At 38.2% G+C, this 22,818-nt stretch overlaps 1 protein-coding gene across 4 annotated transcripts in view; it reads right to left on the bottom strand.

The window, feature by feature from the left end:
- Window positions 1-627: 627 nt before the first annotated feature.
- The window catches only part of RERG (RAS like estrogen regulated growth inhibitor), a 118,102-nt gene continuing 95,911 nt past the window's right edge, over window positions 628-22,818 (bottom strand). For 3 of the 4 annotated variants that reach the window (XM_026714330.2, XM_087935138.1, XM_087935139.1), the window contains 3 exons: window positions 15,735-15,791; window positions 7,870-7,943; window positions 628-3,225 (listed from right to left, as the gene is read on the bottom strand). In XM_026714330.2, the coding sequence (XP_026570115.1) occupies window positions 2,818-3,225; window positions 7,870-7,943; window positions 15,735-15,791 (539 nt within the window). In that variant the 3' untranslated portion in view covers window positions 628-2,817. The remainder of the gene's footprint in view (window positions 3,226-7,869; window positions 7,944-15,734; window positions 15,792-22,818) is intronic. The other variant, XM_087935140.1, reaches the window with a different exon arrangement.

Consider the following 22,818-nt stretch of genomic DNA (forward strand, 5'->3'; position numbering starts at 1 on the left):
GGCAACTTTAAAAAATAACGAAAGCTGATAGACTGTCCTTAGCTTTCTCCAAAAGCAAACTAAAAAAAATGTGCTATGCTGATATGATGAAAAGCTAAGTAGTCAGTAAGAGAGCTGAGAAGTAATCTGATGCATTTGTTTTTTTCTTTTCTTTTTAATAAATGATATTTTGTTGTTGGTCGAAACTCATTTTGTAAATAGTTAAGCTCACAGTTTGATGAGAAGACAATATATCTGCAGAATCCCAATAGTGCTACGAGCGCCAAAAGATCACCTATCCCTGTATCACAAAGAGGATGCCTGCAGAATATGCTGGTGGATAGGTGTATTTGTGTTGCAACGTTGCTTAGAAGTATGGAAGGTGGGCATTATATTGGACATTGCACTGGCACAGTTGTGGACACCTCTGGCTGTACCATACCTGTGTGAGATAGCTGCACAGAATACAAAGTATATGGATTTATGACTCAGAGGCAATCTTCTCCCTTAACAACTTTAAACAGTGGTATGCAGAACTACTACAACAACCACCACCTCTGCTCTGTAAGATTAAATGTAGTCTCATCTCCAGTTGATTTCCCATGGCTCTCTTAAAAGATGGAAACATCATTCCAAAGGCCAGAGTCTTTTAAAATCACACTTTTATAATAGAGTAACATTTTAAAAGAAAAATAAAGTCAGCTATGTCAAATGTCCAAGAACTTTGGTTCTATTCAAGCCCCTCTAGTTTACAAATGTTTTCCCTTAAAGATGCATTGTTCAAAGCTTAAGCCGTTAAAAGCCAAGTTAGCCTCAAAGCCTTCACATCTTTCTGTGAGGTTCCCTTCCCATCAATGCAAAGACGTTCAAGAAACAAATGCTTGCTCAATAGCCCTCATCCCCAAAACCAATAAAAGAAAAATAACATGGATAATAATCATTACAGCACAAATGAAAGGTAATAGAGGTTCCAAGTCATTTCCCGTTTGGCTGCCTGCCACAATTCTAGTGATGCCTAATCATGAAAGATAATGGATTGTATTGATTCAAATGTCACTCCTCTGGTACTGTCGATACCTCCACCCACCACCCCCACCCCAAAAGCATCTGTGACTGACTTTTTTTTTTCTTTTACATTACAGTACCCTTCTGTCACATCATTTAAAAACACAAGAATTTGCAAATCAGGCAAAAGAAGGAATAGAAATCTTTCCCTTTTGCTGCAGCATACAAGGAGATCTGAACATAAGAAACCCAGGTTGTTAAAAGCAGTTACTTTTCTCCACAATCCTTCAAAATTGCTTTCCAATCAGTTACCTCTTGCAAGCTTACAACAGTCTTGTAAGATTCATTGGAATGAGGCAGGGGAAAAAGAACAGCCAAAGGAAAACCAGTGGATTTTTATAGGTAAAGAAAGATTTGAAGAGTCGATGCAAGTGCAATTCTATGAAACAGATTTTGTACCTTGCCTAGAATTTACTTAGTATGTGCTGAATGTATGTAACACACTGCACTGTAATCTACTTGAGTAGATGTTAGGCTATCAATTCTGGGACAGTGTAGTTTGGAGTTCAATATCAAGCAACCCAGAAAAGTGGGTGAATAAATCAAATTAAGTTTATACTTGCCCACAGAGACAGTGAGATCTTTTTCCAATGTATTCAAGCAGAACGTAAACCATCGTACTTTCATTTGGGTAGGGTAAAATAGGCCCTATGACATCAATGATCCCTTTCAAGTTCTAGGAATTAGTGAAACCATGGTATGTGTGTGTGCCACGTGAACTCAGCACAACTCTTAGTAGGGAGAATCATAAAGTGTACAAAAATGTTTTAAAAAATCCAGTTGGTTGCATTTTCCTTTTGGAGAAAAGTTGCTAGGTAAAGCATTATTTCATCTTCATACATATATTTTACATTTTAGTTTTTTTAAAAAAAAATATGTTCAGAATAAGAAGACAGGCCTATCAAAGACAGCCTTTGTTGGGACTTATGTTCAGTTTTTTAACAGTGCCCTAAACAGTGATGTCAGTTATGAAATTAGTACTCTCCCCAAATGCATTCTTACAAATACTATAGGTTTCAACTGAAAAAATATATGTCAAGCATTTATAATACCATATCAGATTATTAAAAAAAATCACATTGGGGAAAAAATCACTTGCAAAAAAATTGTATAAATGCCATCTAAAATCATATCTATTAAAGTTTGTCCAAAAATGTGTCTGAAATTACGCATTTTTCTTTAAAGTTGCAAATTAATGCAGCTGTAGAAGGAAATGAAAGTAAGGTTTTAAAAAGGCAAAATTAAGTGAAATTGAAATTCACAATTCATACAGCCATCATTAACATGTTTTTTCTTGCTTGGATGTTTGAAGTTGATGACGTTGTGTGGCAACGTTCATTTTCTTTGGATGTCTCATGTCCAGGGATTATGAAGTAAATGTGGTGGTGCACTTACCAGAGTTAGTCAGCTACTGCAGCCTACAAAGCTTTGATAGTCTCCTCTTAGACAATGATAAGCCACCATGTATTAACCACATGTGAGCATGCAAAACCAACAGTGATGGGTAAATTCCTGAATCCATTCTGACACATCTTCAACATTTTTTATGAAGTTATGATTTGGTGATCAACAAAACCAAAGTAGAGCATTTATTACCATTCCTGAAACTTTTTTTTTGCATCTCTTAAACTTCAAGAATAATGAGGTGATTGTACAATAGTAATAATAATAATAAATGCAAAGCTTTGACCATCCTATTGACAAACACAGTTAAGCCTTCTGTCCCCTTTTCTTGCAAAATGCACTTCTTTTGAAAGGAAACAAGAAGATATTTTAGCTGCTGATTTTGGTAAGCATCTTGTTAATTGCTTGCTTCACATGAGTAGTGGAACTTCGCCTCCGAGTCTTGCCTTGAACCATTTTCCGGCGTCGCACTTCCCGGCAAAGCTCGTAAAAAGCTTCCATAATGTTGCCTTCTCCTGTACACGCAGAGCATTCATAAAAGGCGCAAGCTAGTTCCGTGGCCAGCTTCTCCCCTTCTTCAGTGCTGACCTGCCTGGAGTGATCCAAGTCTGCTTTGTTCCCCACTAGGATCAAAGTAACGTTCTTGGGTTTTTTGACTTCATCCAACAAGTTCTTTAGGGGAAGGACTTCTTCAAAGCTGCCTCTATCTGTGATATCATACACCAGCACGAATCCTTCACCCCATCGTACGTGTCCTTCCTTCTGAATAACATCCTCCTATTTCAAAAAAGAGACATAGAAAGAAGGAAGTTATTTTGCAGAACCACAGGAGACAAGATTCGTATAGATATTAGGGACCTCTGCATAGCAGAGTTTCTATGTGATATTATTTTGGGGAAATTCTCTGGGGTCTGGTATTAAATGCACATGGACACAAAGCTGCACAAAGCAATATTCTCTTAGATTCTTGTGGAGAGAAACATTAAAAGTCCTCTGTTTGCTCCACATCCAAGAGAATATCACCAGAACTGAAATATCTTTGTTCCCAATTTTAGACCACTGTATTATTCTAACATCCTGGCTTTTTTTTTTTTTTTTACAATAATAGTTCTCCCCCTTTGAGCTTTGTATGGCCTGGCTATTGTGGTCAGACTAAGTTACACTAATTGATGGTTGTTCTAAGGAATGGAATATGAATCTCATCTATACAATTGAGAAATATTTGCACTGAGGATGAAAATAGCCATACACATCTGGCTGAAGAATTGTCTTTATGATTTGAAGATTATTTTTGAAGTTGGCGCTGGCTTCTCTAGGTATGGTGAACCTATGTTTTTCAGAAGTTGATGAATTGCATGTTAAGATTTAAAATTTAAAATTTAGTAGCTGGAGCCCCGGGTTGTGCAGTGAGCCAAAATACACAATTGTGGTTGATTGGTTGGAGAGTGCGGGCTCCTGCGTGAGGAAAACTGCTGTGATTTGTAGCTGTGGGTGTGAAGGGGGCGTTTCACTTTTTCCCGCCTTTTTTCTTCTGTGTGCCCTGTGATTTACCTCATGATGCTCCCTCCTATTTGCCTATCTAGTTTGTTGTGTATATTGATGCAAAATATATTTATTTAGATAAAACTACAAGTAGGTGTCAGTCTCTATGGCATCATTTGGACACCTACTGCACAATTCTCTGACATTGCAACTTCCAGCTGCTCCAATTAACAGAGGTTGTGTTTTTTAAAATGTTCTGCTTTGTAATATTCTAACTTTGAAATAGCCCATTTAAAGGTTGATCCATTTCCATTAAATTCAGAACAGTTATTCTGAGATTAGAATGTGACATTCTGAAATTAACTAAATAACAGAATAACAGAATTGGAAAGGATCTTGTAGGTCATCTAGTCCAACCCCTAGCCCAAGCAGGAGACCTTACACCATTTCTGACAAATGGCAGTCCAATCTCTTCTTGAAAGCCTCCAGTGATGAAGCTCCCACAACTTTGGAAGACAAGCTGTTCCATTGGTTGATGGTTCTAATTGTCAGGAAATTCCTCCTTAGTTTTAGGTTGCTTCTCTCCTTGATTAGTTTCCACCCATTGCTTCTTGTCCTGCCTTCAGGTGCTTTGGAGAATAGCTTGATTCCCTCTTCTTTGTGGCAGCCCCTGAGATATTGGAGCACTGCTATCATGTCTCCCCTAGTTCTCCTTTTTATTAAACTACACATACCCAGTTCCTGCAACCGTTCTTCATATGTTTTAGCCTCCAGTCCCCCTAATTATCTTTCCTGCTCTTCTCTGCATTCTTTCTATTATAAATCAGAACATTCTGACTGTAAAACTTATTGTACTTTTTGATTAGGCAGCAGGTCCAAGGGGAGAGCAATACTGGAGATTGTCATTTGGCATTATCTGGAGGGCTACAGGTTCCATATCCTTTAGTTTTGCATATAAACAGGTTTTTTAAAAAACACGTCCAAGTTTTATTACTTCAGCTACAACGATATAAGCCACTGCATCTGAAAGTTAAGATTTGTAAAACTGAATGCAAGATTTTAAAAAAACTATTTGTGGGGGAAAAAAATTTGCAGCAAATATCATACCATTTAAAAACTACCTTGATAAATATTTCAATCCCATTACTGCCAATATGCAAATATCATACCATTTAAAAAATACCTTGATAAATATTTCAATCCCATTACTGCCATAAGCATGTGACATTTCAGTAAATTCAGTGCAACCTTCATTGAATTTTGCTTTCCATTTTCACTCTGGCATTCAGCTGTTGCTAAGACAGATCTCTGACATCTGGTCTGCCTTGCAAAATTATTATCTACTCAGAACTTTGCTACATTTAATTTGTGTGTGTGAAATGTGAAATGATGTGATAATTAAACCATTTTTCAAATATTACTCTTCATTATCGTAAACACATGGAGGGAAAGAACACTATAACGGGCTGCTGACTTCATTTTTCATGCTCTTCTGTTAGCGGTAAATGATAAAATATTAGTGCCTCTTTATTCCAATTGGGAATATGAATGTTTGCCAATTCTTTCTTTGCCATAATTTTCCTAGTGAGTGGAGAGATGTGCCACTAAATTCCAATGACAGAGGTAGATTTCTTTATCTATCTGATTAATGTCAGTGGAGGATTACATTTCTATACTGGATGAAATTCCCTTAGAAATGACTTTTTTTCCTGTACTTTTTCATACAGGTCAGACGTCTATTTCCTCCAATTGCTTATGAGCAAAATTGTTGGAGGGGGCAGTGAAGAAAAGAGAGAAAAGGGAAGGGAAGGGAAGGGAAGGGAAGGGAAGGGAAGGGAAGGAAGGAAGGAAGGAAGGAAGGAAGGAAGGAAGGAAGGAAGGAAGGAAGGAAGGAAGGAAGGACAGCTTTCTCTGTCACTTTTGTTTTTCTCTAAACCAATTCCAATTTATCTATATTTTTTAAAAAACGTGATTTCCAGAAAGAGGCACAATACTACTTCAAAAATAGTAGTAACATTATATGCAAGTTGAAAAATATTAGTTTGATTGGAAGACTTTATTGAACTCTATGCTCAGATGTACTCTGTATAGACCAGGGATGCAGTTTTATCTTTGTTTGTATTCTTGCTTTTTAAAAGCCCCTCCTCATTTTATTTATTTATACAGGATCTCCCAAGTCAATCATATATAAACCAGTCCCCCTGGACTTGGTTGGGCTTACTCTCAAGAGCACTGAGACAGGATGGAATCTTTAGATTCTATGGAGTGAAACATCCCATAATAATGTTTCTTAAAACTGCCCTAGCCCACATTTTTCTACAACAGACTTATATGCAAGGATTCATAATCAGATGACTCAGAGATGTTCCTTTCTAAAAAATTATTTAAAGCAGTTGTATAGGCACCAACTCAAACTAACTCTTTTACCTCTTTTCCTACTCATAAGATCATTTTGGTATGAGAAAAAAAACCACATAGGGGAATATTTAATACCTATATATCCACTCTAACAGCCCTAATTACAGCTCCTGGGGCCAATTCCACATTTCAGTTCAGGTTTAGTCCTACTCTGTCTTTCAGAAATATTTGGAAGGAAACTATAATTCTCCTTCTTCATTATCATTTGGTCTCTAAGACATCACTTCCTTTGGAACTTTTACAGAATCATAGGACCGGAAGGAATTTGGTGGCCTTGTAGTCAACCCCCTGCAGTCTATTCTCGAAAACCTCCAGTGAGGGATACCCACAATCATAGGAGACCCGCTATTCCATTGATTAATTTTATCACAGTCAGAAAAGTAATCCTTATTTCTAGGTTGGTTGCATATGTGCCAAAGACAAATTCCTTGTGTGTCCAATCACATTTGGCCAATAAAAAATTCTGTTCTGTTCTATTCTATTCTATTCTATTCTATTCTATTCTATTCTATTCTATTCTATTCTATTCTATTCCTATTCCTATTCCTATTTCTATTCCCTTCCCTTCCATTTAACAAGCTTTCACCAATTACTTCTTGACCTGACCTCTAGTGCTTTGGAGAATGTCAGCTCCCCTTTTCTTTGTGACAGGCCCTCAAGTCTAGTTATCATTTAGCCTCCAGATACTTTATTACCTTTGTTGCTCTTCTCTGCACACTTTCCAAGGTCTCAATATCTTTTTTGTATCATGGTGACCAAAATTGGATTCAGTATTCAAACCAGCATGGTGTAAAATAGTACTATCACATCTTGTTGTCTTGACACTATCCCTCTGTTGATGCAGTTTAGGACTGCATTGGCTCTTTTGGCAGCTGCAGCACACTGCTGACTCATACCTAAGTGGTAGTCCATTAGGACACCTACATCCCTCTCACAGTTATTACTGTTGAGTCAGGTACCACATATTCCATACCAGTGCATTTGGTTTTTCCTTCCTAAGTACCTTCCTCATGTTTCTCACCAATAAACTGCATCTTGTTGGAGAGGGCTTAACGCTCAAGTCTGTCAAAATCCTTCTGGATCTTCAGTCTATCTAAAATATTGAATATTCCTTCCCAATTTGGTGCCATCTTCAAATTTGATGAGTTCCCCTTCTATCCCCTTGTCCAGATCATTTATGAAGATGTTGAAGAGGACCGGCCCAAGACCGAACCTTGAGGTACCCATCTGCATGCTTCTTGACATTCTCTTATTTTGCTTGGACTAATAAGCATGTAAACCAACAAAAATCAGTTGAAATTTCTGCTGTTGTAAGGAACCCTAAAGCTACCAAGAATATGAAGCTTCCCTCTCATACTCTCTCACAGTTGGCCTACTATTTTTTTTTATTATACTCCTTTGTCCCTTTAATAATATTTCTCTTATAATATTTCACGCATAAATACTTGACAAATTTCCCCTAGTGTTAATTATAGTTTTCTGGCATTGGCATTTTGCTACAGGGATCAGCAATGTTCTTACCTGCCCAGCTGTATCTAGTATTTCCATGGAAACAACTTCATCATCAATGGTGGCTTGGTGACGATAAGTGGACTCTTTAAAAAGGGAAGATAAATACTACATTAAAAGGAAACAATCAGAAAGTATGGTGCATTTCTTTATTCCCTGCTCCAAAAATAGAAAAATAGACACCAAAATGTTCATCTGAGAAACCCAAATAGTATTTCTTCTTTATGGAAAAACTGATTGTCAAAAAGATGTAAAGAAGGAAAAGTTCATTAGAACACCTACCTCTGAAGAAATGTGGACAAATATATAAAAATGTGCACAAATATTGCCATGAGCCATTGATTTTTAAAAAATTGGGTCCCTGCAAGCAACTAAACCCACCTTTGAGCTGATTAAATCAGAATCTTGGTTATGATAAGAAGTGGTAGCTTGTCCTTAGCTTCATGGAACAGTTCTTTTTTTTTTTTTTACACTGACAGGGTTTATATTTTTTTCCCTTTGAGTCAATGTTGGCTCCCAGGAACTGCTCAGATTAGTCTCTGCAATCTTTTGGGCAAGATTTTCAGAAATGGTTTGCTACTGCCTTCTTTCCAGGGCTGGGACTGGCCCAAGGTCACCCAATAGAAAAGAATTTGTGTAGCTCAAGTTTGAACTGTGAAGTCCTTGCTGTTCTTTGAGGTTGGCTGGGACCATGTCACATCTTCAATGCTAGAGCAGAGGGGAGTTTGCTCTCCAAGTCCACCCAGCTGGTATTGTAACTCATGGTGTCCCAATTTCTAGCTTTGTGCTAGACAAATGGATTCTTAAATGACTCTAGGCTTTGTTTCTATCTCTCAGTCTAATTGTCAGCCCAGGAGTTTTTAGAACAGAGTTTCCCAATGTGTGGTAAACACATCTTTGTTGTTTCCTAAGATATTACATATGATTTCCGGTGCAGATGCCAAAAAGCAAAGTTCAACAAAAATGACCCCAAATTGAGGCAATCAGTTCATCTTACATGGTTTCCCATGGAATTTCAGTTGGATAAACCATGCAATTCAGCAGTCTTGCATCATTTAACCTAGTATTTTTTTTAAATTAATTTTTATTTAATTTGGGGATCTTGTTATAGTCAATATATTGGGGTGTTTCATGTACCAAGGCTTTTGTAATGCTACAGAGATCTGTATAAAGGGAAAAAATTGGGGACCGTTATTTTAGAGTAAATGGAAAATCAAAAAGTGCATTCCAGTTTGTGTCCCTGTAAAGATGGAAAGGAAAGGATATAACTGTAATTTATTATACATTCGGAGAAGGTAATGCAATACATGTGACTTTTTCCCTGGCATTAGTTTGGACCTTCTGCCACTGTCATTATTCAAATGATAGACTTGCATTTGATTATGTTTGGTCTTGTTCCCTGACTGGCTTAAGAGCCAATATTCTGGAATAGATTAAAGCCAATACTTCAAATATTTAGATCCATATTTGAGATATTTGTTTGGTGTTCATTTAAAAGCAGCAACAACACTGCAGGATGGAGAATTCTGCATCATACAGCATCACACCTCTCTCTTTCCCACTGACCTTATTAATTTATTCTAAATTGCCAGTTGCACTTCATTGACATAAAACAAAAACAAGAGAAAAACATTAAAAGGAGACTGGGGAAAAGAAAACAAAGTAATCACCCCTGCACTGCTGTGAATTGTCTGGTTAATGAATTTGTTGCAGAATAAATAACATATAAATAACAGCGTAGCCTTCTGTGTCTCTCTTCCAAGTTATTCTGTGCCAATAGGATAAATACCTAGAGCTAGTGTAGTTGTGAAGCAACAACTGGGTGGGCAAATGAGGTGCAATATCATGAAAAAACAAAGCAAAACCTGTGGTATCCTTAAAGCTGATTTAAAAAAAGGCAGTCATAGCTGTACCATCTAAACTTCAGCTATGTGATCTACATAGAAGAAGGTGGAGCTTCAATTGTACTATTTTTTCTGCTATCTTGAACTCTTGACCAGATCCTACACACATTTCTATCTGTGTATCCTCCCACAAATGCAGAGACTGTCTCCAGTGAAATTCAGAATAATCAACATTTGGGAAGTTGGTCCTTCAAACCCAGTCGTGCTAAAGCCAGAGCTGAAGATGGATGCAGAGAATCCTATCTGTCACTTCAGTAAGCAGGTTTTTTTTGGCTGAATGGGAATGCTTGACATGTGGTGTAATGGTATGTAAGAATGACTTTGGGAGACAGAAGGAAGAACCATAGAGTGGCCGTCTAGAGACTTCTGGCAGTTAAACTCAGCAAGTCTTAAAGTTGCCAACTTTGGAGATCTCCGGACTAGACCATGGTCAGACATGTACCGTGTTTCTCCAACAATATGGCCTCCACCAATAGGAAGGCCCAGCATGATTTCTAGGCATGAGGTGAAATTAAGCCCCACCCCCAAAATTTAGGCCTATTTAAATCATGAGTTTCCCCGCCATTTCTCACATCGTTCGTTAGAACTACACGAGGTGAAGAGAAATGGGCGGGGGAAGGGCGGGGGGGAATGGGGGGAAAACTGGCCTTTAGGAGTGCCCTTCGGGCGATGGAAGCTCCCCAAATGCAGTCACCAGCCACTTTGATCGACCGGGAGAAGCGGCCTTGGGGCGAGCGCACACACACACACTGCCCTAAAGGCGAGGGGACATGGGTAGCCACGCCACACCCTGAAGCAGCTGGGGACTCTGCCTTCAAGGGAGCTTTTGTCTGCCGATAGAAGCAGCCTCGTGGCGAGGGGAGTGTGTGTGTATGCGCTCGCCCTGAGGCTGCTTCTACCGGCCGATCGAAGTGCCTGGTGACTGCATTTGGGGAGCTTCCATTACCCGAAAAAGACTTCCCTAAAGGCGAGGGGACACGGGTAGCCACACCACGCGCTGAAGCGGCTGGGGACTCTGCCTTTAGGGAGCTTCTATCGGCTATCGGGGTATTCTAGCCTAGGCAGCCAGGGCAGCCATGCCACACCCTGAAGCAGCTGGGGACTAAGCCTTCGGGGAGCTTTCATCAGCCGATAGAAGTGGCCTTGCAGCAAGGTATGTGCGTATGGGCCGCTCTACGTGGGGGAGGAAATTAAGTCACCCCCGAAAAGACGGCCTAGCCGTTTTTTCAGGGGTCAAAAAAAAAAGAAAAAAGGCCCGACCTTATTTTGTGAGAAACACGGTAGCAGCTGAGTCTACAGAAATGATAGGGGCATGTCAAGCATGTCAGAAGGGAAATTGTCTATGGAGATTCTCAGTCTTCCAGGTCATGGTTGTTTCAAAGGTGCTTTTTAAAAAGAGGCAATTGGACTTTCTTGTTTTTTCTTTGAAGACGTTTCACTTCTCATCCAAGAAGCTTCTTCAGTTCTGACTGGATGGTGGGGAATGGAAAGCTTTATATTCCTTGCAGACAGCTAGCCATTTGCATTTTTTAGAGAGTCATTGAAGGTTTATCTGTGTCCTCCATGTCACCTGAATAATGGGTGTGGAGCCTTCTTGGAACTGCTGAAAGGATTGTGTTGTAGACTGCAGATAGATGGTGCCATATCTCTCCCCCTTTGTTGCGAGAGTTCAGTTTTGACATACATGGCCTCTTTGACCCTCTTTCAAACCAGTGGTCCTCTCTGTCCAAAATGTGGACTTTGCTGTCTTCAAAAAAGTGGTTTTGCCTTTTAAATGCAGATGGACTACTGAATCTTGTCCGGTCTCCTATGTTGTGCCATGAGCTTATGAAGTGGTTGTTTTGTCTCCCCAATGTACAGATCTGTCCATGTCTCACTGTATTGTACTCCATATACCATGTTGCTCAGTTTGTCCAGTTTGCCTCTTGAAAAATAAAAGCACCTTTGGGACATGTCAGAAGGGACTCTGCCTAGTTGTTTGGACTGTAAAAGAAATGGGGGAGAGATGTACTTTCAGATTTGCAAGATTCTCTTAAACCTTACAATAAAAATAAGAGCTAGTACTCCTGAGTCCACTTCTTGTCTGGACTACCTCACAAAGCTGACATTGAGCAAGAAGTGTCGAAATCTAAGAAACCAAATAAGAGATGAATATAGATTTTAGGGGTCAGAACTTAATCGTCTTGGCAAATGCTTCCATCTTTACTAAGGGAAACAGAATACCCCCAAAAAAGTGTGCATGTGAGGGAGGGAAATGAATGATTGCTTTGAATATATTCTTCCTTTTTAAAAAAATGACACTCATTTATTCCTTTCAGATTTTGTTTGCTTGGTTGAAAACATGGTTTATGACTATGAGTATCTATCATCAAAAATTATAGAGAAAATAGGTTTTTGTAAGCTACATACACAACAACTTTTAATTTCTTATGGGATTGCAAAAGGTCAACTAAAGTTTTGAGCAACCTCAGCAGAAGTATCATTTCTAAATCAAAGGAAGTCATAGTTTCACTTTCTCTGTATGGATCAGATCCTACTTCAAGGATTGTGTATAGTTTTGGGTACCACTCTTTAAGAAGGATTTGAACAATAGAGACGATAATAAATGTCAGTCTGGCCTCTGCTCTACAGAGGCCACAACCATCTCATTCTCCTTATCTAGAATTCAGCTTCACAAACTAGATTTCACATTCCGGTATCTGTGTAGCAGTGTCTTTGAAAGCCACAATAATCTCCTGGATGACTACAGCTATTTGCCACTCCACAGTTTATAATACTTGCAGTTATAAAAGTCAAAGGGACATTTCAAGCTGACATTTAAGAAAACAATACATATATACACACACTATACATGTCATTGCCAAAAAAGAGCTCTTGTTAGCTTAAATATTGGCTTATTTCTAGTGACTCTGGCAGCCTTTCACAAATCAGTTAAATTATATTTAGTTTGTGGATGTCAGTGCCATATGCTTGGAGTCTAAAAGAATTGCCAGAAAAAAAAGTATGAGACAAATTGTGACTATAATTAATTACTCTAAGCCACTATTCATTTTCAAGCAGACCACAATATCAAGGGCCAATTCTTGGGTTTTAGAGAAATTTGGAGAATCTGAATCATCAAGAAGAGGAGGATATAAGTATTTTTTTTAAAAAAAATCTAGATTGTACCCTGCCCCTTAGAGATGAATTTATTCTCCAAATTTAACTATAATTGTCTTGTTGGGGTTACATCAGTTCAAAGTTGCATTGGCTAGCGTATCAGCAGGGAAGAATATTTTAACAGCATATGGCTTGGCTATCTACTGAAAAATTGGGGTGGTTTTCATCAAACTGTCAGCTTATGGCATTATTAATACAATGAGTTTTAGACTGGATGTTGTACTCTGTTCTTAAAAAATGGAGCAAAATCATACACCAAGCCAACTTTGGGTCAACAAAAATTAAGTTCTTTTACATTTATACTAGTATATATGTGTGGTGTGCCAGTTGCACCCATTCCGGGTTCATGAGGCTCTACTCACAGTTACTCATGCCCTGGTGACCTCAAGAATGGACTCCTGGGACACACTTTAGATGTGGCTGCCCTTGAAGAACATCTAGAAACTCTCATTAGTGCAAAGTGCAGCAGTAAAAGCAGTTATGAGTGTGTCTAGAACAATACATGTTATATCTCTGCTTTGCAATTGTAATGGTTGCCAATTTGCTTCTGGGTTCTTTAAGGTCCCGTTTTTGACTTTTAAAGCTTCACATGGCAAGAGGCGCCTCTCCACAATTACATCTACCTATCCCATGGGGTCTGGCAGGAGGGGAATATTATGGATCTCTTCTGCTAAAGAATTCTGTCTTATGGGCCTCAAGAGGCAAGGTTTTTTCTGTCACAGCACCCACCCTTTGGAACAAGTTAGATTGGCCACAACCCCATTGGCCTTCAGGGAATCCTTAAAACATAGTTTTTCAAGCAGGACTAGGGATCCCATGGAAATAAGAAACCCATAATTCATAGTCCCACAGTCTTATTTGTTTTTCTGTTTGTTTTCAATTGTTGTTTTAGCTTTGTTTTTAACTATTTCATTGTATGCTGCCCAGAGACAGCTTGCGAAATAGGCAGGTACATAATTTTAATCAAATAAATATAATGTGAATTAGGCCTATGTTCACATATTTGTAGTCTCATGAGGAAGTCATGAGACTAGTCATGAGGAAGTGAGCTGCATCTAAGCTCAGTCCTTGATTTACAATTTTACTTTTGAATTTGATTACCAGCAGCGAAACCTGCAAAAATGAGAGACAGAGGTAGACATTTCAAAGGACTTTTGAAGAAAGGGGAAAGAAGTTCACGGCTACAAGAACAGCAACCATATCTACTTCTATGATCACACTATTTAAAAGAGTTTTTAAAGAAAAAACACGTAAGAGGCAAAGAAGAATAATTTGAATACTAGAAAATAAAATAGAAGTTGTGAGCTGAAAGAGAATGAAAACAGAGATGAAAACTAAAGTGGGAATACAAATAAGCCAAGAGATGAAAAATGACCCGTACAATGATCCATTACTGGATTTACAAAAGAGACAGCTGTTAAAGCTGAGAAGAAATTCCCAAGAAAATTTGGATGGAAATCAGATCTTATGACAGCATCTTAAATGAAGCAAAGATTAAAAACGATGGGATCAAAGGGAATGAGTATGAAGTTGACTTCCTTGATCAGGGTAAAAACAAGAAATACATTTATAATGTTCTAAGAACCTTTTATGGACTTTTTGCTAATCCTGGAAAAGAAACATTAATAATTTGGGGAATGGTTGATGGATAAGGCTTGAGATATGAGAAGAAGTAATTTATGTAACGTCATATCAAATGGGATAGACTAATATTAAACTTGCTTGCACTTTTTAAAAATAAAGATAAAGATCAGAAGTAACTTCTTTTTTCTTTTTTTGTCTGCACTTTTTCCTTTCCCTTTTTTCTATTGTTTTGTTTCTCTTGCATTTCGGATGGTTTAATTTTCTTTTACTATTGTTAAAACCTTTAATGAAAAGTAATTCATCAATGCTTTCCTCACACAAAAAAATTAAAGATGATTTCAGGGGGCATTTCACTCACCCCTGTCCAAAGCAGTTATTTTGCACCAAGCGTATTTTCTACAGTACTCTAATTTTTAAATAATATTGAAGAGATTGCATCAGACTCAAGAGTGATAGTTGTGCAGTCCAAAGACTGGCTCAGAATGTTTAAAATCTGTGAACTTTAGGGTAGTTGTCTTTTCATGAAATTGCTTGGTTATTTTGCTTTGTTATGTTAACTATATAATTATGAATAATGATGCCTGCTCAAATTAAACTTAATTTTTGCAATTTGACTGCCAAAATGAAAACACAGTCTTAAATGCCAGCATAAAAATCAGGCTATTGGTTCATATTACTGTTTGTTCGGTTTGTTGATAGCTTTCTAGGATTTGGGGGTAAGTGTCTTTTCCACAATTAGTGGCTTCCTGAATAGAAATATGCTGGAGATTGAACCTACATGCTAGGATCTATGACAATTCACCGTGGCCAACTCGCCACAGCTAACTCGCTGCAGGACAACCCCCTGAAGGGCAAGAGTTACACTAATATCAAAGAACTAGTGGAATAGAATCATTAAAGAAAGGATACAAACAGAATGAAATGTGAATAGCAAAAATTAAAATATTTTATATTTATTTTAAATAATTAAATAGGATTGTTAAATTGTCCTGCAGCAAGTTGGCCATGGTGAGTTGGCTGTGGCAAGTTGTCCCATTTCCTACATCCTACATGCAAAGGTTATATTTCAAGACTGTTCTAATGAAGTAATGTATATACCTGTGATGGTATATTATTTTTATTTATTTAAGAAAATTTATATGGCCATCCAACTCAACTTTCAGTGACTGTGGGTGGCTTACAAAGGTAGCAATAGCAGTATAAGACACAACAGAAGAAAAAAAAACTCACCAAGAGTGGGATCATACTCCCATATGAATCGTTTGGTCAGAAAACGTACAACGAGAGCTATAGGAAAGAAAAATATATCTGGTGAGTTTATGACACATAATAGCCCAAATGGTTTAAAGGTGTACAGTTAAAATAAATTCTCAGTTCAGCTTATTTCTCCAATTTGATAGCCTCTTAATATATCCAACTGGAATACAAAGATGATTCGGGCTGTTAAAGTTCAACAGATTCAGGAAAGTTTGTGTTAATGAACAGGTCTTTATTTAATAGACACAGGCAGATTTTTTAAAAACACAATTTGTACATCTACCCTTTAATGAACCATAGAAGATAGAATAGACTGCCATACACAGTCAAATTTATACTTTTACAATTTGTTTTGAATGTTTTCCATGCTAAACTAAGCATATGACAAATATATGTTGGATATGTTCTCACATACATTGCAGTTTCAATTACATTTTGCAAAAATTTCAACTATGAGCATGTTCTGGATTAGAGATTTGACAACTGATCCTCTTGAATTTTGCAAACAACACTTAAAATCAACAGAAACCATAATTGGTTCTGTAAAACTTAATTTAGGGAAAATATAAATTAAATTTAAAGAACAAAAATTCAAAACCATGTAAGGAAATTCATAGCAGTTTAATCGGGTTATTTTCCCCCATAACACAGTCTCACATTTTATTTCACTGCTAGACATATCCCAGATTTCCTCAAGACAATATATACTATTTTTTCTCCATTTTCTCCTGACAGCAGAGAAAATTGACTTAAATCTTTACTGACAGGGATTCAACACTTGGAGTATTTGATTTGTTAAAAAAAGAGAGAAATGAAAACACATCATGGTTCTCAGCTTTTAGCAGCATCAAAGAAAGAACTGATAAACTCTAATAAGAATGTTTTTTCACGCGTTATGAACTATTCATCCATCATCAGCAGGAGATGCAAAATCTTGTTAGGAACAGTTTAGTTGAATGAATCATTAACTCTCAAAAAGTTCAAGTAAACACTCTTAATATTAGACCCCAAATTCACTTCAGACCTTCTGCAGCTTCCAGAACTGTAAATCTTTCTTTACAAAGCTTGAGGATACAATTAACAAAGATAAAAAATGAATTCAGGATCTGTGTATTTACTTAAGATGATACATGGAATATATGTCTAAAAAGATTGTGCAAACCAGCTGCAAATCGCTTGTTAGATTTTTCTTCTTGTGCTGCCCCTTGGCTTTTCAAGTTTTGATGGAGATCTATCAATCTTACTCAGTAGTTCATAATCAACAATCCCAGAGTTTCTGGTTAGAGTGCAGTACTGCAAGCTACTTCTGCTGCAGCCAGCTGCCTGCAATTTAGCAGATCGAATCTCACCAGGCTTAAGGTTGACTCAGCCTTCCACCCTTCCAAGGTGGGTAAAATGAGGACCCAGATTGTTGGAGGCAATAGGTTGAATTGTAAACTGCTTAGAGAGGGCTGTAAAGCACTGTGAAGCAGTATGTAAGTCTAAGTGCTATTGCTATTGCTGTCCTTGATTACAGGTAATCCTCAACTTACAACCATTCATTTAGGGAACATTTGAAGTTGCTATTTGCTACAGGACGACTCACCATGTCGAATTCAACAATTCAATTTATTTATTTAAAATTATGTTTAAAATATTTTAATTTTTGTCATTGACATTTTATTTTGTCCCTTCTTTGGCATCCTTTCTTTAATGATTCTATTAGACCAGTGGTGGCTAACCTTTTAGGCTCCTGTGTCAAAAATTGTACGCGCGCTAGAGGGCGCACACTTGCGTGCCAACACCCAGAATGCAATGCGTGCCCTACCCATGCCCCCTGCACATGCATTGCGGAACCCCACCACCACCCCCTTACCTGTACTGTGCCTCACAGTTGATTTTTTTGGCTGGTTTGAGGCCTTTTTTGGCATCCCAGAGGCTTGGAAAAAGCCTCTGCAAGACTTTTCAGGACAAATAATAGGCCTGTTTCGTCACTTCCGATATTATAGGAAGTAACAAAATGGGCCTATTATTCATCCTAAAAAACCTTTAGAGGCTTTTTCCAAGCCTCTGGGAGGCCGAAAAAGGCCTCAAACCAGCCAAAAAACCAGCTGTGAGGTGTGCGCATGCACAGTGAGTAAGTTTGCCTGCAGCTCATGTGCCAACACAAGTGGCTCTGCCATAGGTTTGCCATCACAGTATTAGACTATTCCTTTGATATTAATGTAACACTTGTCCCACGGCAACTTGTCCCATGGTGAGTTGGCTGTGGTGAGTTGTCATAGACCACACCTTTTGCAGCCTTTTGCCAAGCCAAGCCAATGGGGAAGCCAAATTCACTTAACCATATTACTAACTTAATAACTGCAGTGATTCACTTAACAACTGTGGCAAGAAATGTAGCACAACTCACTTAACAATTGTCTTGCTTAGCAGTGGAAACTTTGGGTTCAATTGTGGTCGTACGCAGAGGACTAACTATATATGAAAATCACCCTTCTCTAATATTACTTTCTACATGTGTCCAGTTACAAATGCCCTCATCAGGGGTGGGATACGAAAGGGTTAACTACCGGTTCAGGATTCACGAGCTTCCCTGCCCGCTGTGAGCCGCGTGTCATTAGTATGTCATTAGCATGCTGCAAGTGAGAAGCAGCCTTTGAAACAGCCCTCTTTTCTTGTTTCTTTAACTGCAGCTGTGCCTCGTTCGGCAGCTGAAGTTGAAAAATCAGGAAATAAAGATCAGGTAAGAGCCTGGCTGGGCAAGTGGGCAAAAACATCAGCAGACATAGAACCGGTTCTATGTCTACTGCTCTTCAGAGCTACTGGTTCTACAGAGGTGGACAGAACCGGTAGAAACCCACCCCTGGCCCTCATCCACAATAAGGACATTTTCCCTTCCACCTGTGCAACACATCTGAAAATCAATACATTGAGAAAACTATTTCAAAGTATATGGAACAACATTTTATAGAGCAACATATATAGTATACAGAGCAACATTTTTTTAAAAAAAGAAATAATGAAAAAAAAAGGTGAAAAGTCAGTTTCTAGCACCAATAACTGATTATTAGAGACTCTGCACTTTGCTTGGATGTTGTGCCTATTTAGTATAACTGTGTTGCCCCGAAAATAAGACCCTGTCTTATATTTTTTTGCTATCAAAAAAGGCACCAGGTCTTATTTTCGGGGGATGCCATCCACTAACTAACCTCACTTGCACATGTCGCCTCCAGCCTCCTTTTCGCTGTCAGAGGTCTTCAGGAACTTCTTCTGCAGTCGGCAAGGCTTTCCTGAAGGCCTCTGCAGCCAATAACAGAACTCCAGATCAATCCAGAGCTTTGTTATCAGCTACAGAGGTCTTCAGGAAAACCTTGCCAGCCTTGTTGGCTGCAGATGGGCCGGCAAGGCAGGTGTCGGGGTGTGTGAGGCCTGGCTACAACTGTCCAAAGGTAAGTAGGGCATCTCCAACCCCCATCCCCACCCTATCTTAATTTTTATCTGTGCACTCTGGAGTGGGTGGGATTTTAATTAGGGCTTATTTGTGGGGGAGGGCTAAGCTAGGACTTATTTTCAGGATAGGTCGTGTTTTTGGGGAAACAGGTATTACTAAATAGTAATATTTAGTAATAACACTAAATTGGTGCAATCAGTTTTATTTGATCAGTTCCCCATTTCTGATTTTTGATTTGGAAAAATCTTGAATATGCATGTGTTGTGCATGTGTATATGTGTGCTGTTTTTAAAAGTAGACACATATAGGTCTTTTGATCTGTTCTATCTAGCTCTGAAGCCCTCAATCCATAACTCAATACAACTGTCAGCATTTCATGCTTGGGTGAAATTATCCACAGTTTCTTACTGAAATGAAACAAGAGTTCATTTCAGAAATACAGCACAATCAATAAATCAAAATTCCAAATGACAGGTGGATTTTTCATGATCTGTATGATAAAATGGCTCCTTTACTTTCTTTTGTGGCTATGACACGTAAACCTAAATCATCCAGTGATCGGGCTTGTGTGCTTTTTAGTGGTACTAAAATAATTATAGGGGAGAGGGCTCGGTTCCTGAGATACATTTCTTTAAAAAGTGGAACTGGACTTCCGGTTTGAGCTTCTTCAGCGACAGACCGAAACCTCGTCTCTCCGAGGCTTTGATCCATGCTTGCTGCTGGAGCGCCTCGAGCTGGCTGGTTTCAGGGCTAAGCCACCTTGTAGAGGTGGTGAAGAGGGGGGAGACTGCCTGCAGGGTTGAGGAGAGCTGCATCTCTCCTCCCCAGCTGGCCATTACTCCCTTTCCCGAAGGCGGTTGTAGCGGTGGTCAGAAATGGCCACCACAAAGAAGAACTCGACCGGAAAAGAATGTGCAGGAGGAAGATAAGAAGAGAAAGTTTTGGTTGACCGGGTCAAACAGCAAAAGCAACAAATAATGTACCCTGGAATTTCAACTTAACAACATTGTTCCCAAAGAAGATTTTGAAGCTGCGAAGGAGAGAGAAGGGAAAGGATTAGGTTTTTTTCTTCCCTTCCTTATACTGACAGCTAAGAGACTTAAGCAAGAAACTGAAAAAAAAAATCCACTTTGACATTAATAGGCATCTAAGCTGAAAATAAAAGTCAAAGGGATAAATAAAGATTTCTGGACATTTAAAAGTTTTTAAAAGCTGGAAAGGAGAAAAAAAAAGAATAGAAGGGCAGGATCTGGAAAAATGGAGGAGACTGCCTGGAATTAAGGAATGGAACTGTAATTAAAAGGAACTTACACTGAAATTTTAACAAGATTCCTCAAAGATACATTTTAATGGAAACTTGGTAACAAAATAATAGAACCCCAGGAGGAGAAAGTGGAAAAAAGAAGCAAGTAGAAACAGCCTTGGATTATTTGGATTACTTGGTGATTTTTGGTTTTTTGCATCTAGATGACTAAAATTAACTGGGTGGTTGTTTAAAAGTTTTTAAAATGGTATCACTCTTAGAAGAACTGAAAACGGAACTTAAAAAATGGAAAGAAGATGTACAAGAAGGGAGAAGTTCTTTTGGCTTCGTGTTTCAATTCTTAGAAATGGAGATGTGGAACTATGAGAAGCAACAAGAAACGCTTGCAGAACAAGAAGATTGGGACAAAGAAGAAGCCATCTTTAATGATCAAATAATTTTAAGTGGGGGGAAAAAAGAAAAGGGGGGAAGAGAGTGAAAGGTTTAAGATTAGAAAAAAACAACCAAAAGAAGAAGAACAATTTGAAAGATAAGTATAATATTAGAAAGCAACAGAAGAGGGGATTACAGATGAGAGAGTTAGAAGTAGACAGACGAGGGGGTAAAAGGGGAGGGAGAAGAAGAGCGGGAAGAAGGCAAGGAAAAGAAGTTGTAAAGACAGAAACAAGAAATGGAGAAACAGGGAAAAGATATAAGGATTGTAACCATAAGTTTGTTTAGAGATAATGGGTGAAAATTTAATTGTAAAAGGGATTCTGCAAAGGTACATAAGATAGCTTTGTTACATTACAAATAGAAATAACTTTAGAAAATATGATGATGGATAAAATATTTATTGTAATGCAGTGGGATGTTTGTTAATAAATAAATAAGTTAAAATGATTGAGAGAATTAAAAGGGAACCTTTTTTAATTATTAGTAATGATTTATAAAAATATAAGTGAGAAATATGAAAAAAAAAAAAGAATTAACTATGGAAAGTTTATAAGTGTTCTCAAGGAGGTATGATATTCAATTGAAAAGAAATGTTAAAGATGTTAAGATTTTAATGCATATTAATGATAGAATTGAATTGGAATGGAATGTGTTTTATTTACATATATATATATATATATATTTCTTTTTAAGAATATAGTGTCTATTTTAAGAATGTACCAAGCAGAATTCGATTGGAAGTTATGTATTATATTGAATGCTATAATCTTAAAGCTATACATTGAAGCTTAAATAAGAGCTTGAATGGATAAAATTAAACGATATAAAGGTGTCATACTCTAATTGGTAACTACAGGGAAAAATTTGTTTAATAAGAAAAGATAATGTGAAATTGTAACAGGACAGACAAAAGTATAGATATAATTATTTGAATTGAGATAATCAAAACAAACTTGAGAAAATTAGAAGAGGGGGAAACTATGTAGAAAATATAAAATGGTAATAAGATATGGAATAGAATATAAAAATGAGCATGAAATTGAGTTTTGTGTCTGTATAGGGCAGTGGTCTTGATATTTATGTGCCCTTTTAATATATCAAGATAAAGTAGCTATTAAGTCCCCTACTTTTTTTTTTTAATCTCGAGGAATATCTCTCCCTCCCTCCCTCTCTCTCTCTCCCTCCCTCCCTCCCTCCTTCTCTCCCTTCCTCCCTCTTTCTTTCTCCCTCTCTCTCCCACTCACTCCTTTCCTTTAGCTGTCTCTTATCCAGGGGTAGGATCCGACAGGGTTAACTACCAGTTTGGTAATTTACGATGTGCCTCCCTGCATGCTATGTGCGCGTGTAAATCTTTGTCAGCTTGTTGCCTGGACAGTTGAGCAGCACTGCGTGCAAGGAAGCAGCATTTGAAAAAGCACTTTTTTTTTTTGCTTTTTCAACCGCAGCTGTGCCTTGCACAGCAGCTGAGGTTGAAAAAGCAGGAAATAAAGGTCAGGTAAGAGCCCAGGCGGGCGGGTGGGCCAAAACAGCAGCAGACATAGAACTGGTTCTATGTCTGCTGCTCTTCAGAGCTACCAGTTCTATAGAGCCGAACAAAACCAGTAGAATCCCACCCCTGCTGTTATCCCATTCTGTATTTTTGTAAGCTGAACTAAGTTACATGTGTGCTTGCTTTGATATGGATATACAGAATGATCAAGCAAATGCTAGATGCAAACTAAAGTGGAAATTTACCAACAGTAAAGTTCAAGATTTGCCCCCACCCCTTCCATTCAGGGGAGTGTTCTCAGTGCCATCCTGCGAAGGACCTACTTCAGTTGACCAACCTTCTCTTGCTCCAGCTGACAGACAATGCAGCATAGAAAGTAGGCTACCAGCCAACTTCCTTGCCCTACTGATTTTGCAGCAAGTGAACTTCTCCCCAT

The sequence above is a fragment of the Pseudonaja textilis genome, chromosome 5 (genome assembly GCF_049901715.1).
Source record: "Pseudonaja textilis isolate UNSWEBS1 chromosome 5, rPseTex1.2, whole genome shotgun sequence".
Classification (NCBI taxonomy): Eukaryota; Metazoa; Chordata; class Lepidosauria; order Squamata; family Elapidae; genus Pseudonaja; species Pseudonaja textilis.